Source organism: Wasmannia auropunctata, unplaced genomic scaffold (assembly GCF_000956235.1).
Source record: "Wasmannia auropunctata unplaced genomic scaffold, wasmannia.A_1.0 LD335244.1, whole genome shotgun sequence".
Lineage (NCBI taxonomy): Eukaryota > Metazoa > Arthropoda > Insecta > Hymenoptera > Formicidae > Wasmannia > Wasmannia auropunctata.
Genome location: NW_012027646.1, coordinates 172,822 through 190,044, shown reverse-complemented (window position 1 = coordinate 190,044; position 17,223 = coordinate 172,822). Strand labels below are relative to the sequence as shown.

At 42.4% G+C, this 17,223-nt stretch overlaps 1 protein-coding gene across 1 annotated transcript in view; it reads left to right on the top strand.

Annotated features, from left to right (window-relative positions):
* The window catches only part of LOC105457375, a 51,100-nt gene that overhangs the window by 29,671 nt on the left and 4,206 nt on the right, over positions 1-17,223 (top strand). Inside the window, exon 3 of the mRNA XM_011702002.1 lies at positions 7,519-7,570. Within this exon, the coding sequence (XP_011700304.1) occupies positions 7,519-7,570 (52 nt within the window). The remainder of the gene's footprint in view (positions 1-7,518; positions 7,571-17,223) is intronic.

Sequence of the window (17,223 nt, the reverse complement as noted above, 5' to 3'; positions counted from 1 at the left end):
AAAAAGTGACGTCCTAGCTTCTACGGTTCGGCGTACAGCGGAAGTTATTAGAAAATATTAATCTTAATGCTGGCAAAGTTAATCCTTTACTTCTACATCTAATCCGGAAAATTGTCTTATTAAAGCTTTCCATTTAATATACAAAATATTAAATTTAAATTAATTATATTTGTCCGAGCTGTTAAATCTATATCACAAATGGACGTATCAATTTTAATAATTTCGATAAATAATTAGGTTAATTAATTTAAATCGATCTTTTTTTAGATTCTAATACATCACTCTAGATTAATCAATACTTTTTAAATTAATACATGTTTTCGGAATTAAATTAATTTTTTCTTTCGTCAGTTTTTTTAAAAAAAGAGTGCCATTCTCTCACCTCGAATTTCTCGCTCGTTCCCTCGTCTCTTTATTATCAACTGGCCGAACAGAAGCGAATCCATTCGCCATCGACATCGTGCGCAGATCACGCGTTAACTCCGTTTGAGATTTTTATCGTCGCTTCGCGGTTTCTTGCTTAACGCCGGTCGTCCGTATAAAAACGTGCCGATGCGAGGGAAAATATCAGCGTGCAAAGCAACGCCAGGTTCCGTGGAAATTTCCAGTTTGCTCAGTCGTGCGAGACCGTAACTGGATTCAGGTGCGTGCGCGATTTTAAAGTTCGCAGGAAACCGAGCGACGAGCGCCGTGCCGCGATACTCGACGTTTATTTCACGTCGCGTGTAAGAAACTTATTCTTTTATTCTCGAATAATTAGCAATCACGCGCGTTGGTTAATAATAACTAACTAAGCTCAGCATGATGATTTTATCTTACAATTAATAGTAATTAAATCAACGGTCGTTTTATTAATAGTAATTATTTTTCAAAATATATAGGAGGAAACTCTCTTGTTTCAATATACTAATTTTAGCGTTATGAATACGAAGAATAAGAAGAATTCAACAAAGTAGAGTATATATATAGTTAAATATAATTAGATATGCTTCGCATTTCGAGATATCTATACTCGCTTGAAATCAGATTCTCGGGCGCATTCGGAAGGTCAAAGATGCTCGATAAAGCATCCGTGGACTTTTTCTTATCAACCTTGCGTCTGGTGATTCTCGCGATTAATCGGAAGTTCCAACACCTAGGGCCGCGCGATATAAAGTGGATTTTCGTGCCGGAGCACGAATTTCACCGTTAGCCGACCCAGTTTCCGTGTATCCGTGTATAGATAGCATCCGGCATCCGAAGTGCCGAATTTCATTTCCAATCCGGCGGCCCTCAATCTCGATTTCTTCGGTACGGGCGAGCGTCACGACATCACGAGAGACAGGAACACGGAATTCCACGGCCGTTATAATGGCACGGCATCTCTCACTCTCTTCCTCTTTCTCTTTCACGAAGCGGTGTCTTGCATTTCCTCCTCCTTCTCCTCCTCCTCTTCCTCCACCGCCGCGCCGTCGCGACGCGACGCAACTCAACGCAATGCAATGCAATGCAACGCCGCCTTTGATCTTTCCTTACGCGATGTAATTAAGTTCATTCCTCCGCAGGATTCTAATATGTTATGAAGAGAAATTCTATCCTAGAAAGTTTATGTAATTACAGAGCCAGCGAATTTTGAGAGCATTTTTTTCTGCTCTCGGAAAGCGCTAACTCAACGCTTTTTGCTCTGTTGTCCTTTTTAGATACTTTGTCGAAATTACAGAAGAGCTGCTCCTGTTCTCTCATTGCAATCCTCATTATTAACTTATAATGAAAATAATACTGATTTAATTATTAGCCTCATTAGAATTAATATTATCATCATACTACATCTATATCACAATTAATCTATATTACTATAATTTGCAGAATTATCATCAATAAAAATTATAAAAATTAAAGGGCTACGATAAAATAAATAATATAAAATTTATGAGTAAAATTTGTAAGTTCTTTGTTCCCAAGAGCTACACAGCAAATTTATTAAGCCTTTTAAGTTAAAATTGAAAGACTTGTCAGGAAAGGATCTTGTTATACCATTCTAATCGACCGATATTTTTGCACCAAATTAACTTATGTTAGAATGAGACCTAGATTCATATGCTTTTATTCAAAATATCCTTTCTAAACAGAACTCTTCCGAACGAAATCCTGTTTTTATGCTTATCGCTTGTTGCGAAACAAGCTTGCGCATTAAGTCCGAAAGTGCGATAGAAAGAGATAAATCTCTGCGAGATAGATAGATTTCAATTAAAGCGCGATCGTGCTCTCGAAGCGGACGACGCGCGGACAACGGGGAGCCAGGAGGAGCGAGTGGGAGTCGAGGAGACGGAGAAAGAGAACATATCGACACTCTTACATCGCGATTGAATGCGGCCTCGCTGTGTCAGGTACATACCAGGCGGTTAAGCTTTTAGCCTATTTACCGTGGCGAACGAATGAACGAACGGCGTGCAGAAACGAAGCACACCGACACGACGCGTCGTTTCTCGTCGTCGTCATCGTCATCGCCGTCGTTGTCTTGGGCTGCCTGGTTGTTGCGCAACCAGGTTGCTTGTGTTGGTCGGCTCGCTGGCGTTACCACCATCAAACCGACCGACTCAGACTGACGCGAGAGAGGCTGGATGGAAGTATCCGCACGCCTACATCGCCCCGAGCTGCTTGCCTGCCTGCCTGCTTGCTTGCTTGCTTGCTTGCTTGCTTGCCTGCCTGCCTGTCGTCCCCCGTACGCGCGAGGGGGGCCCGTGCTCTCATAGCAGCTAGAGAGTCTGTCTTGCCGTGCCCGGATCGCGCGCGCGTTGTTGCCCCAACAACGAGACAACCGCGTGCTCTCTTGGCGTCATAGAGGGCTTGGCAGCCATCCGCCTGCTTAAAGGAGCTACCGCCTACCTGCACTCTCCTTCGGGGCGAGCCATCGCGAAATTACACGCCGTTTAAAATTTGGAATCGCTCCACGAAAGACTTGCGACTTGTTTTGCGAGAAATAACAAACCGAGAAAATTTATACTTTTATTTCTTATAAAACAGTTCTACAAGCCGTCAGTTACAAGAAAGCTACTTTGAATTCGAAGTAGCAAATAAGTTGCATTTATACAGCGCGAATCTTTTCAATACAAAGGAAATAATATATTTTCCTTTTAATAGGAGTCTTCAATTTTTTGCTCATAAATTTGCATTCAGAACTAACACTTTTGGTATCGTTTTGCACGCGACAGATACGAAACTAATGGAATTGTCCCAAGCTTTAAAAATAATGTAATTTTCTTCCTTTTGTATTTCTTCTCTTTCTCACTCTTTACAGTCGTTCCCACCATAAATTCCATTTACCGATCGATCGCTCTCGACGCAGCTGACGAAACTGGACAGTTATTTCGCCACGGAACGTTTGGTATCTCCCGGTGATCTCTTTCTCTCTCTCTCTTTCTCTCTTGTGTATCTTACAACACAATGAAATTAAAGCGATCCACCGATCTTAAGATCGCTTCGGTTGAGTGACAGAAATTGCGTGCGCGCGCGCCTTGAGAATTTCTGCGCCGCGAGGAACACGAAATACGCGCGTATCCTGTCCGTCTATACGTATCTGTGAAACGCAGTCGACGGCTCGTGCGGAGACTTTAACGCGCTGGAACGCGACCTCGATGCCGACGCCGTCGGGTAGCCCCCGGGTACGCCTTCAACCTATTTACAGTGACCGATCGTTAGAGGCGATCCAAATCGGCGCTACCGCGAGAACGCCGATGTCATTAATCGTCGGTTGGGCCTCGGCTTGTCAAGTGCCGTGTGCGTCTAATGTGCTCGGCTGCTGATCCACTATCCGTTGATCGGAGGTCTGTTTTCCAAAACGTCAGCCGCGATCCCGACTCTTTCCCGGAATATTCAATTACTGTATTCGTTGCTTTTTCTTATTCCCTAATTATGCAATTTGCTTCGTTCCGCGTAAAACTCATTAATTCACGAGTTAATAGACTGGAGATCGATTTAAGATTCTTTGATCTCGAGACGCGTACGGCCGCCGTTTCCTCTTCCTTACGTCTAGCATCTCCGAGGCTGACATTTGTTTATTGCTTCCTCGCTCTTCAATCATGTTATTTGTCACATCTGGTGTGCAAAATTTAGCAATTTGGTACTTAATGGATTGTTAGATCTCGAGAGACGCGCCTCCACGCTTTCTCTTCTTTAAATCTTAGCATATCCTAACACTTAATTTTTGAATTCTCACCATTCTTCTTTGATCACACAATTTGTTATCTTGGCGTTTATTAATTTTGGCGAATTAATGCGCCGCTAAGTTCAGATTAGAATCTTAGATCTCAGAAAATGCGTTCAATGCTTTACTCTACATATATATAAGATCTGGAAGTCTTAAATTTACCTAACTCCCATTCCTTTCTTATTCTTTGATAACGATTAACGTGATACAACAGTAATGATGGTATCGTAATAACAATATAAATATTAACACGATTGTATGCCATCCTGCAATCGTACATCATCCTCATCCGCATCAAGGAACTTCTTGTCTCACGATTATTCTTTTCATCTGATGGAAATGACTTTATCAGATTCTCGGGAACGAAAAGCGCGGTGGATATAATATCGATTGCTTCATTCTCTCGATTCCGTTAAGTCAATATCGCGATGATCGTTAGATTTAACAAGGCCGCCGAATGACTGCGCGCGTAATGACGGCTCTTCTTAATTAAACATCGGAGAGAAAGAGAAGAACTCGCGGTCTTTTTCCTCGTCGTTCGCGCGCGCCATTCGCGTACGGACGAGAGACGGAGAGGCATCGCGTCACAGGCGTCGATCTTAACGACGATGCAAGTCGACCGGCCGGGTATTACTTTGTAACCGATAATTACCGTCGTTTGTTTCGAAAGCGCTCCACCCTCCCGGGTTTGTCAGACGAAGGAGCAATACATCGGTCGCGCAACACGTCGCCCGTTTTCGCGCGGCGTGGCGTCCTTGCGGCCGCGCCGCGTGGGGGCCCGGCCCGGTTCGGTTCGGGCCCCGCGCCGCGCGCGAACTGGGTCAGCCGCGCCGAGTCCGTTTTCTTTGACGAGCGGAAGTTCGTCCAGAAAACACACACACGCCGATTTTTGCGCAACCGATCAATCGCTTCCCCTCCCCCCCCCATCCCCCTCGGGCGATACGCGCCGCGGGACTGAAACGAAACTTGACAGACGCGCGGAGAAAGTCAAAACACCCGGGACTCTAACGTTTACGTCCAAATTACATGGGAATCTCCATTATCCGAACTAACACGGGGAGACACGAGTGTTTGGGTAAACGAATTGATTGATGCTGATTGAAGTCTTCGTTTCTTTTGAAAAAATGTATTAAAAATCAACAAAAAAAATGTATAGCTATGTATTCGATAATTAAGTTAAAAAGAATAATACATCTTTCCTAAATAAAATTTCACAAAACATATAACGGTATTTATGCAGTCACACTTTGACATTTTCGTAATGAAAAGTCGAAATTTCTCTTCTCGACAAAAAAAATCATTTAATCGAACAAAAGAGTTGCGCTCGATAAAATGAGTTTTTTTTTCAATCTACGCCCGATGGACAAGTTTATCAATAATGATAACCGTATCTGATTGACAGGGGAAACCACGTCGTCGGTCGAGCTATCAACATCCGCAACAGCGGTGTCACGACAGTCGCGTTAATCGCACGGCTCCGCCGCGCCGTGTCTCGATTCCGCTCGATTGGTTATGCATTAGCTTGGCTTTTTGCCTGCCGGCGCTGTCGAAACGCGAGTTCAAAGGCCACGCGGTATAAGTAAAGCTCGTGATTCTGTGGTCCCTGCCGTTGCTGCTGCTGCTGCTGCTGGCGCGATTAAGTAGAATAATTTACGTTATACAATATGGCTGTAAAAAACCGAATACCTCTCATTTTATCTTAAGGTATCATCGTACTTTGAAATTCTTCAGTGAAATTCGAGTATTTCATTTAAAACCTTAAATCATAGCAACGTAAAAATAATTCTAATCTAACAAGCACAAATCTGCACATTGTCACATTTTAGAAATCTTAAATTTCTCTAAATTTAATACATATAGTAGAATTAATTATTGTTTCAATGAGATAGTATAAATATATGTATTTTACGATTCTTGGAATATCTTTAAAAAAATTGGATCGTTACGCGCTCTAATCTACCGTTTCATAAAGTAAATTGAAAAACTTCGTGGCCGAGATCGAGAATACTTAAAAGCGAGCCGCGCGGTTTTTGTCTCATCATCAAAACGGTATCGTCCGGGCGACCTCGTTAATCGCCGATGCTAATTAAGATGTGCACAATCCTAAGCGCGCGCCTCGCGCTAATAAGTACACCGTGTAGTAACGCGGGGCGACATCGTCATTAAGTTGCATCCAGCGGCGTCTGTATTTGTGTACGTGCCGTTCGTATTCGCGGCACGTTCGCGATTTTGCATTAACTCTGACAACCGAGACGAAGTACGAGGGCTTTCCGCGGTGGTTCCGCGTCTTTTTGCGCGGATAATCACGTCTTCGACGGCTGCGCCGCCGCGGCAGTGCGATATTAGCACGAGATGCAGCGGGACAAAAATATTCTACATGGTTGTTGCATATACAGATACAGACGTGGCGTATAATATTTTATACAAGGTGTAGCTAAACGGAAAAATATTTTAGCTGGGATCGGAAAGAAATTTAGTTTCGAGTAAAAGAATTCTAATAAAGACGCATAAGTAGTAATTCTTTAAGAAAAATATTAATTTTACAGTCATTCTTGCGTTCCTGCATCTCGAATGTTGCGTTATTTTTCCGAGGAATGTGTCCCCTTCGGCGTATTCGTCGATTATGTGTGAAGCTTTGCGAGAGACGACAGATCTGATGACACGAAAAATAATGCGACATTCAAGAAAATGCAAAACTTGTTAATAATCTTCTTAAAGAATCCAGAGCGCATGTTTTTTATATATTTAAAATTAAAATATTTGTCGTATTATACTTTCTGTTGTTGCAACTTTCTGTTCAAATTTTGGAAACTTTGATATTTTTCTAAATATTGAGTGGTTAGTTCTTTTTGAGAATACTAGGTCAGTATACTCAACGACGAGTATGTATTTTCCTCAACCTCCGCAGTGGTCCGTCTTTGTAATCGTCTAAACCGCTCTTATCCGGTGTTCTAATTACACCCTTAATTACACGTGCACGCCGAGGAGTCTTTTCATGGCGCGGTGGAGTCTGTTCACCGGCATGAAGTCATTTCCTGACAGAGCTGTGAGATTTATAAAGACGAGAAAAGGGGAACTCGAAGTTCCAGAAATCTCGTAACATATTTACAATAATATCAGGAAATAATAATATATATTATATAAAATTTAGGAAAGAGATAAATTTAAGAAAGATCGAATTTAATTGAGATAAGAGTGACAAAAATGACTTTTCATTCTGAGAAACCTGAAAAACATTACTAATCTTTTTTACTTGTATAATTTATTTTCTCACTGATTTATCAATACACAACCAGATAGAATACTTCTCATTTATCGTATTTTTTTTCCAGGGAACCTTTGCCCGGTGATGCATTCGGTCCATTTGCCGAGAGAGATCTTGCGGTGAGTCTGCATCATATTTTCTCCCTTACGTTCTCACACGTAGCGAACAAATGTCATTGATTTTTTCTGTTACGTGCATATGTGTTTTTTTTTTAAATTACTCGAAAATCTAAAAAAAAAACTTGCACGCGCACCAAAATGAGCCGACATTATTCGCACCTGCTGTGGCGTGCAGGATCCCCTCGATCCTGCACCTATGTCGAAACGACCGCTACGGCGCAGCAACTCTGTAGAAATTTCTCTCTGGCAGCGGTTGCAAACCTGCCCTCGGCTACGACGCCGGGCTCTAAGCTCGCTTCTGCAATCGCACGGCTAACTGCCTGCGACTTCTCCGCGTTATGCATCATCTCGCGTTTTCCAGCCGGTAATTATCGTACCACTGCCATCCCGGGGCCTTAGCCTGCTTCTACAGTCCCGCTTGCACCGGCTCGAAATTCTGGCGAAATACGTTGACTCGTTGATCTCTCGACCGCGAGTGTTAAGTAGGATGTAATACCAGGAGCCCACCGACAGAGGATGGCTTTCTTATTACGGATTCTTCAATCGGTTTAGAATTGGGTTTTGTTCGTGAACGTTGAGCCAGCCGTGGATTTATGAATTGCTCAATCATTTTTTTTTATAGAAACTCATGAATAGCTATATTATTCAGTCATAATGTGACACGATCATTTCTTTCGTTCTCTCTTTTCCTCCGGCAAGCAATCTGCATAAAAATTCCAGCTTTCCGCGTCATATTTTGCATAATTCATTTGAAATTTATTTTGAAATCACTCTGCTTGATTAATTTTAAATGGGCTTTGTTTTAATAGAAAATTTAAAGTTACAAAGATATGGAATGTCAAGAATTAGACAAGCACGTTAAATGACATCAATAAACTTTCCGTTAAGCGCATACGAAGATCGTCATTAAATTTCCGTAGCGAGACTGTACTCGAAAGAATTCATCCTGTGTTTCTGGGACACCGTGTATAACGCAACGGATAGGTGCACCTAGCTATAGGTGAACCACTCGACTATCAACCTGGCAAATGTCAGAGTATCCTGCCGTCGTCGTCGTCGGAACCTGTCCTGCACTCGTGCAGGCTGAGTGCGCGCGCGGGGAAAATATTAGACTTCGCGAAACCCGCGGCTAAGTGCAACGTGTAGATTACTGCAACACTGTGCATAATTCAGAGTCGTGTAGAATCTATGTTTAATAGATTTGAAAATAGTATACCCCGTTTGATTGCTGCTCAACCCACAATTTAACGCAAATTAAAACTTGAGAAAAATCCGGATATAGAAAAGTTAGATTGTAGAAGGGATTAAATTAATATTTAACATGCGATTTAATGATATTTAGAATCTGAGAAAAATTCTCCATTGGAATGTAGGATCTGAACTTTAGTTTAAAAAAAGCTTAGGATCATTTTATTTGACGAGACTTAAAATATAACAGATTAAATCATGCAGTAAGACTTAATTTTTAATACATAACTTGATGAAATAAAACCTAGAATTTATCGAATGGAATTTAGTTAAAAATAGTCTCCACAGGAGACTGTTTTTTTTTTATCGAGCAATATTTATCTCGACAAATCGATAATTTATCAGCAAAATGGAAGGGGCAGATTTTGTCTCGTTTAAGCGAGCGGCTTCGTCATCACGAGAGGAATTTATTTACGCGTGTGTGCGTGCTTACGATTTAAAATTCGACCGTGCGTTTCGCAACGAAGTAAATAAGCGTAATTACGAGATTTAAAGTTTTTGTGCGAGTACGACTACTCTTTTCCTCTCTTTCTCTCTCCCTCTTTGCCTCCTTTCATTAATCTCGTACTTAATCTGTCTCGCGGGGACGTTCTTCTCGCGCTCGTATCGTAATATCAATAAGCAAGCGGTAGCCGCAAAGAAACGAGAGTGAGAAATCGATTTTTTCCTCCCATCCATCCACAGAACACACATGTGCATTCGCCATTAACATTCCGATAGAAAGCGGTGACTCATTGCTGCCCATGGTGTATTTTAAGAGCGTCTAGAAACTGATGAAAGTCATTCAGTGACAACTTCGTTCTACAATTTAGAGGCCGAACGTTTAATCCAAGAGCATGCGGGGTGCCTACCACTAAAGTTCTCCAAGAGATCGATAATTTAAAGTATCCCTCAGCTACTCGAAACAAGCCTCAACCGAAGAAACAGCATCGTTAATTTTTCAATCCTCAAACTCGATTCTCTCGAAATAGGCGAAGCTTCACGTAAAAAATATAAAAATGTATTTCCACAATGATATTTCTTCGTTTTTTTTCACGTAGAATTGTAATTTCTTCTTTGCGCTGATACTAAATTACATCTTCAATATGAAGAAGCGCACGAGAGATAACTAAATTTCTCTCTCCGAAGATCGATGGATTGATCTCTCACTTCCGAGATGTTACATCGCTATCTAGAGATCGGCGGCGTAATCGATAATCGTCGAAATCAAGCTCAAAATCAGTTAACGTTCAAAAATATTTTGTTACCATGAAACGGGGGCTTGATCGATCGATTTAATCTGCGGTAATTCTGTGAGCATCAATTTTTTTTATTCCCTGCGCGGCCAATCATCGAGGACTAGGATCGTCAAGGAGAGAAATTCAACGGGTTCTCCTCGTCGTACGACGTATATTTTACGGCGATGACCTCACGTGTCCTTCCACTGTCTTCCTCCGGGCATCGCCGGCAAAAAGGACTATTAATAATCCACCTTGCCTTCTCATTCTGCTCAATGAGACGTGCAAAGTATTCGATAATTGACGGCGTAATCGGAAAAGAAACGGTCACACATAAGTTACGTATATATTATATTATGTAATAATATTTCATACATATATATATTATATTATATTATATAATAATATTTCATATATTTACATTTGTATTGGAAATTAGTTTTATAATTTACGTTTTATTACCATAAGTTTTAGTAGGTATCATTTTGTTAAGCTGGTTTCTGCATTCATGAATCTATATTTGATAATTCTTTCATCTATATAGCTTTATTCCAAAAGAAATAATCAAAATTGAAATATTGACTGAATAGAAAATAATATAAATGTGTCATTTTAGATATAAGATTTTATTGCCACACTACTATTAATAAAAAAAAATTAGTAATGACTTTTATGTTACAATGTCTGACTGATGTTAAGCGTTAACTCTATTTTCTGAATTTAAATTTGATAAATTTGAAAATGAGAAATTACTCTTATTATTGGTGATGTATGAGAGAGGAATTCTATTTAAATTCTATCACTCCTTTAACAGCGTGGAAAACTTAGAAAGTATGACACAATGCACCTAAAACGCGCGCACGTTAAAATGGCCATCTAAAGGTGACTCTCTGTCAATCGGGAGAATACTTTGTATAGCCCACGTCGCGCACGATAGTCACGTGGATTACAAAAGCGTCGGTGTCATTATGCGTCGCGACGCGGCGCAGCGCGCGCGTCCCAGATATCCCCCGCTCGCGCAAAGCGGTGATTTCGACGAAGGCGAAGGAGGAGACTTCAACGCCGGCGTACACGCGATCCCACGCTCGCAGATGCGTATCTCCGCGTCTGCCTTCTCGATCTTGCCTTTGTTTTGGCCCGTTCGCGTTGCGTTTCCTGCCGTTTTCTATTTCGCGACCCCCTCTGCCATATTCCGTAAGTTCGATACTTTTTTTTTTCGTTATAATCAAGCGCCGTTTTGAAGCACAAACAATTTTGAATTTATTCCAGACAAAATATGAAGAAATTAGTCTACCGAAAACTGTGGGCTGGAATGCAACCGTGCACTTGTTTGAAAAATCACAGCAAATTACACATTAAATATTATTTTCTCAACTTTAATTAACATTCAATTTTTTTGAGTACTTAAAGAAATTCGTCAAATCATTGCATTTAAATGTTAAATGCTAGACCATTAATTCCTTAAACTGTAGGTTTGTGTATTAAAATTTTCGTAAACATATACAGAATTAAAATCAGGAGACAAAGAATTTAAAAAGATAGAAATTCCAAAATATTCTCGCACAGAATTTAACATTTAGAGGTTTTTTTGTACAATAAAATATTTGATTGAAAAAATCGACTTATTTTTTATGTATAAATTAAATTCAATTTAATGTTATTTAACTTGTAATAACTTATATTAACTTTTAATAAATTAATTCAATTCTGCGGATAATTAAACTTCAACTCGATTTACTGTTTGTGAATCCGCGTTTATGGGGGTTCTAAATTAAGATCAAAATAGCGTGGAATGTTAAGCCCGCGGATTTCGCCGGCGCCAGAAATAGCGATTAAACGACGCTTTTAGACGCACTTTTATTTGGCGATCACATGTCCAGCGTGTTTATGCCCGTAGATAAAGAAGGGGGCGAGTCGTGTCTTTGTCCCGGCGGTGCGTTTTCTCGAAAAAACAAGCGTCGTTTCTGGACGTCTCCTCACCCGGTGTGCCAGACCGGAGTTGAAACGATCAAAATTCCTCGCACGGTTTCCCCGGACGAGAATAACAGATTCATCCAAATTCCATGAGCGACAAACGACGAGAGGCGAATCCCCTCATCTTCCCTCTCTTTCTATATAGCCCTGCCGTAAGAATCTCTGAACCAACATAAAAATCGCTCTTAGAATCGAATCCGGCGACTCCGACTAGCTCATTAGGCACCCTTTTTTTTAGAAACTTGATTCGGGCTCTCGCAAAATGAATTATTCTCCACTCGAGGAAATATAAAAGCATATATATATATATTTAAATTACGTTTGAGTCGTTCGTGATTAAAAGAATTTGACTTTGCAAATTTAACAAAATCTTAAAGAAATATTTAATATCTTTCATGAAATAACGATATATAAAGAAGGAATACAATTTTAGAGAAAATTTAATATATTATTTTTTAAATGAAACTTTTTATTTCTCTGAGCAAATTTTCCTAAAATTAACTTGTCATTTTTTAAATAAAATATATATATTTCTTCTTTAATTTTTTGTTTCTTTAATTTTTTAAATTTCGTTTTACTGTTATTTCATCGTTGAACGATTTATCTAAAAAAGGAGATTAGATAATGTTTGTAATTATCGCACCTTTCTGTTCTCGCATCCTCGATTTTTCAAATATCTGGATCCACGCAGAGAATCTGTATGCACGAGCGTGACCAGTTTTTTGTTGGTGACACACGGAACGGTCTAACACGCGCAACACACGCGCGACACGCTTGCCATTACCGCAATTTTATAGTTAATTAATACCATGGCGTGGTCGCGGTATCATGAACAGCTGGAATTTTTCACCAATTATTTGTTTCGCAGGCCGCAACGCCGCCGCCGCCGCAGCGGCGATTCATCACATAGAACGGATACATTGTGTTCAATTTTAAGCGAGGGAATTGATTTTTCAAAACGCCAACGAAAGTAAAAAGATACACACGAAAAGTGAAAGAAATAAACTCAATCATGGATCTTCTTTATTGGTTAATCTAATTGTTTCATTCAGTTGAACTTAATTCTATTGTTTGCACGATATTCGTTTTCAAATAGTAACTAATGAACGTACATAGTGTTAGTTTAATTCGTACATGTTGCATGGATTAATTAATGTTATGCGATCCATGTTGTTGCATAACTTAATTAATTGATAATTCATTATTTGCACACTTAACATATATAAATTTGTTTTTACAACTTTATATTTCCACACAGGCGCTTATAAATTTCTGCTTGAGTTCTGCCCGGTATTATTCGCCTCGGGAATGGTTTCCGTGTTTGCTCAGCGAGATGCGCACACGAAAAATGCAATTTTGACGATAATCGCGATCGCGCACTTTCTCCTTCGCAACGCCGCGCGCTCATTTGCATCATATCGTAATTTTCCATCGAAAATAAGCGCGCGAATACGTATCACACGTACAGCTTTTCAAGGAACTTGTTATTAAGTAACGATTTCCTTGAAAATATTTCCATTAATCGTGATCACCGGCGTGCGATAAGCGCTTACAGGGTGTCACGAAACTACCGCGACGACCGGTAGTGCCGGTGTCGTCACCTTCGAGCACCTCTCTGGGTCTTCTCGAGGAAACGAATAAAAATTCCGAGGGATTCGTATTTTTGAGCCTAGTTGGAGCGGCGTACGTAATTTCCTTTCGAAACGGACATCGTGGGCGATAATCTCCGGCGCGATTGATGAATCTTCCTCGGCGCGGGATGGAGCACGGGTGGCTGCGTCATCGCGAAGATTTCCAGCGCGCGAAAGAGGCGACGACACCTCCATCGTCGTCGTCGTCGTCGTCGTCGTTAAGCCGCGTGTAACTCTACGGAGATTACACGCATCCGGAACGCGCGCGCGCGCGCTCGCGCACACGGCCGTGATCGACAAAGAGATGTTATACAGCTCTATCCGTGATTACACGTCAACCGCGTAGATCGTCTTTATCCCGTCCCGGGGATTCCGTTTTACTCCGACTTTCATAGTTACGATTTACCATAGCAATAACAGTTATCCCTAATGATCGAATCAATCATCTTGGAAGGAATGTTATTCCGCAATCCTGTGATCTTTCAGAAAACACCAGAGAACGTGTGCGCCTATATGCGAGAAAAATATGTTCACCAACGAGAATCCATTCCATCGGAGTGAATTCATTCTTATTATTATCATCGAATGACGCTTATATTAAAATTAATATGGACATATTTTGTGAGATCGGAATTTCCGAGAAACGCGACATTCCGCGTGTTTATTTAGACCAACCGGCCTGATGTCTCAATTTCAAAAATGGAGTCCATCCATCCGTTCCCTCCTTCGGGATTGACCGCGGCGATAGAACGAGACGCGATCACCGAAAAGGTTCACACCTCGCTGGCCGCATATAATGCAGCTCGCTGCACTTTCGCAACGCGGATAAATATATACCTGCACGAGGCTCGCGCACACTCTCGTACTCGCACATACACACACACATACACGCGCGCGCGCACACACGCACGTACGCGCGTACACACGGGCAAATCGTTGCACCGAGAGCGCGTACCCACACTCTACTGCCCACACGCGTGTGTACGATACCGGAACGAAGCGAGTGACTAACCTCTGGGAATAGAAGAGATCTCTGCCAGGTTAGCTCCTCGAAGTTGATTGAGGTCCTCCAAGATCAGAGGTCAACGCCGGGCGCTCCGAAAATTCCCTCGAACGGCGTCGAAGCGCGGTTCGTCGGACGTTGCAGGTGCTCCGGAAAAGGTCGTTCACTGATCGAGGGTCATGTGCACGAACGCATCCTGGACGACGCGAGGCGTCGTCGCGGCTCGACGCTCTTCGCACAGGTACCCACGCAGGTGTGTCGATGCGGTGGCCATACGACTTGATCGATTCTGACTTCCTCAGAAACTATAATCAGTAACTGATAACTCGAATCCTTAAGACGTACTGTGTCCCAATTGATGCAAAGAGTATTGGCTTTCTAATCTCTGAAATATAGTAAATCTCCTGACTCCTTTTAGACTCTTGGGCCGTGATCTATTCAATCTTGATTCTGTAGAACAAAACTGCCTCTCCTCGAGTTTGTAGGATGTAACGGATTTCTTGGCTTCCTTGAATCCTCTTAAAAGTGTAAAGACTTGGAGTCTTGAATATTTAAACTGTAAATAGATTCTGATTTTTTTTGGGGATTTTTAGAATATAGAGCCTGACATTTTAGAGCCTTAGGTTTGTAAAAATCCTGATTCTTGGATATTTAAGTTGTAACAGATTCTGACTCTTGGATCTTTAAGATGTAACAGATCTTGCTCTTTCCGCGGGATGGAACCGGATTTATTTCTGACTCTCTTCAACACTATCCGTGCTATTCTCTCCAGCACTCGCGCGAGACGCGATGTATCGAATTCGAATTCTCAATAACCGACTTACGTTGTGTCTCTGAAAGGTTCGCCGAAAACCCGAAAGAAGCGCGGATATCACTCTCACTCACGCGTACGCGCTCACGAACACGTTTCACGAAATTTCGATGTCGCGCGGGGGCGAGCTTAGCACCCACCGTCGCGGTCCACGTGTCCCTCCTATCTCGACTCTGTCGCGAGCTGGTGCAGACGGAGTCGAGATCCTTCCGAGGAAGTTCTTCTGATCTGCGATCACCGGACGCGACCAGCGACCAGTGGTACCAGCTGTTCCGTGGACGCCGTCGTACGCGGCCCGTAAACCGTATTGCTCGCCGGCGACCGAACGACTGTAAGCGCGATGGAGATGGTGGAGCAAGACGAGGAGGAAGAGGAGGAGAAGGAGAAGGACGAGGAGGAGGAGGAGGAGGAGGAGGAAGTGGTAGGGTAGGTGAGCACTCCAGGAGAAGGAGAGCTCTCTTCGCGGCGTCCTCTTCCACCTCGCCGCCGCGATCGTCTGATGATCCTTAGTCTACCAACTTTAAGTCGCCGCAACACTGATGATGACGATCAATTTTGATAGCGAAATAATTCACTGAAGTTAGGACGAAGAAAATGCTCGGAGGATTCACGAGCACTCTTGCTTTTTTCTCTTCTTTGATAGTCAATTCAAAGTCGCGACGACGCTGTGGGTTTTTCGAAAATGACGATTGTTGTAGTGACTTTGATAACAACTAAATAAAAGAAAACGTCTCTTGGAAAGCAATACTTTATTCCTTCGAGTTGCCAATTCGGTCGTCGCAATGTTATGTCGACTATGTCGACAATAGAAGTCTAGACTCTCACTGAAAGCACCGAGATACACGTTACTTGTAGAACATTTTTCCAGCTGAATAGATCACTCGAGAATTCGAAAAAAAAGTTTTTAAGTTCTAAGAATTTATTGATTTTGAAAAGCTTGAATTACAAATCACACAAGTTTAGAAGATCTTGGAACCTCTTCGAAGACCTGGCTTCGAGGACCGGCCAAGAACCAACAGAACAAATAAATTCTGTCGACGAGTTTGCGTACGGGCGTGATAGAACGACGAAGGAGAAAAAGAGAAAAAGAGGGGAAAAAAGAGAAAAAAGGACGACGGCGACGTCGCGACGCGCGTCGTCGGCGAGGTGAAGCAAATCACTGGTCGGTCCCCGTTGTTGCTCTATGGCGTGCATCATGGCGTGGACTTCCAGCGGTATAGCTCGCGCGGGCTCGCGCGACGAGGAGGGCTCGAGGGTAGGAAGTGGGAGGAGGGAAGCGATCGGACGCGAGGGCAAGAAAAAGAGGGAGAGACGGCAGAAGTGAGAGAGTGAGAGGGGACCACGTACTAGGTAGGTAGGTAGGTATGTATTCCGCCTCGGGCGACTCCAGGTATAGCGGTACTTGGGATACCCCTTTCCTCCCGGGTCCCCGTGTTTGCCACCCTCCCTTCTTCGTGCGCCACCGCGCGACGCCCTCCTCTCTCTCTCTCTCTCTCTCTCTTAGGTCGCCATTAAAATGATAAAATAATGTTTGCGATGGTAAGTGCCACTAAAGCCTGCCGCTTAACCACCCCCACTGGAGGCTGAACCCTCGTAAAGAAGGCGACCCTCGACTTTGTACCACCTTGTCGAACCACTTCGCTCACGCTCGTTCGCCTCGGTGCTAATTTACGAACGCCGTACTCGACACGGCGACGAGTAATCGATTTACGGGCCCCAAGAAGGAAAGTAGCAGGGTCATAAGGTGGATAGATCGAGGTAAAGGCAGA